This window comes from Mastomys coucha, unplaced genomic scaffold (assembly GCF_008632895.1).
Source record: "Mastomys coucha isolate ucsf_1 unplaced genomic scaffold, UCSF_Mcou_1 pScaffold13, whole genome shotgun sequence".
NCBI lineage: Eukaryota > Metazoa > Chordata > Mammalia > Rodentia > Muridae > Mastomys > Mastomys coucha.
The window spans coordinates 54,501,545-54,502,206 of record NW_022196895.1 but is presented as its reverse complement, the minus strand read 5'-3'; the positions used below and the strand labels follow the sequence as shown (position 1 = coordinate 54,502,206).

The window sequence follows — 662 nt, the reverse complement described above, 5'->3', positions numbered from 1 at the left end:
TGCAACTGAAAAGCATCAGACGGAGTGAAAGAAAGAAAAAAAAAAAAAGAAACTGTGTTAAATAGAGATAGAAATGCACACTGTGTTGAACACAGACATAAACGCGCTTCGTGCCTCAGACAATTGGAACAAGCAGATGCAGGGAGCATACCAGTCTCTGGCCCACACTAATGATGTCTCCAAAGTACTTGATGGCTGGACGGAACCTTTCCTGCATGTCGCAGCAGAAAAACACAGTGCTCTGAGGTGTGAGGTTTCCCAGGGTCGTAAGCTGAGGATAAAGAAGATGATGAAAAATGACCTGGCATTTGCATTACAATGGCATTTATTTCCAGTGGATGTCACTGCAAACAAAAAAATTGTTCCTATTGTTTGCCTCAGTCAGTAGACTTAAACAACTAATACAACTACAAGAAATGATCTGAATTACCATCCCCCACCCTCCCACCCGGCACCCCCAAAGTGACAGTTTGTCTATGCTCCGCCCAGGGAGTGGCACCATTAGAAAGGTGTGGCCTTGTTGGAGTAGGCGTGTCACTGTGGGTTTGGGCTTTAAGATCCTCATCCTAGCTGCCTGGAAATCAGTATTCTGCTAGTCACCTTCAGATGAAGATGTAGAACTCTCAGCTCCTCCTGCACCATGCCTGCCTGGATGCTGCCAT

The 662-nt window shown here is 45.8% G+C and overlaps 1 protein-coding gene across 1 annotated transcript in view; it reads right to left on the bottom strand.

Annotated features, from left to right (window-relative positions):
• Positions 1-662, bottom strand: part of Isoc1 (isochorismatase domain containing 1) — a 19,836-nt gene that overhangs the window by 9,216 nt on the left and 9,958 nt on the right. Inside the window, exon 2 of the mRNA XM_031365740.1 lies at positions 152-271. Coding sequence (XP_031221600.1) covers positions 152-271 — 120 coding nt within the window. The remainder of the gene's footprint in view (positions 1-151; positions 272-662) is intronic.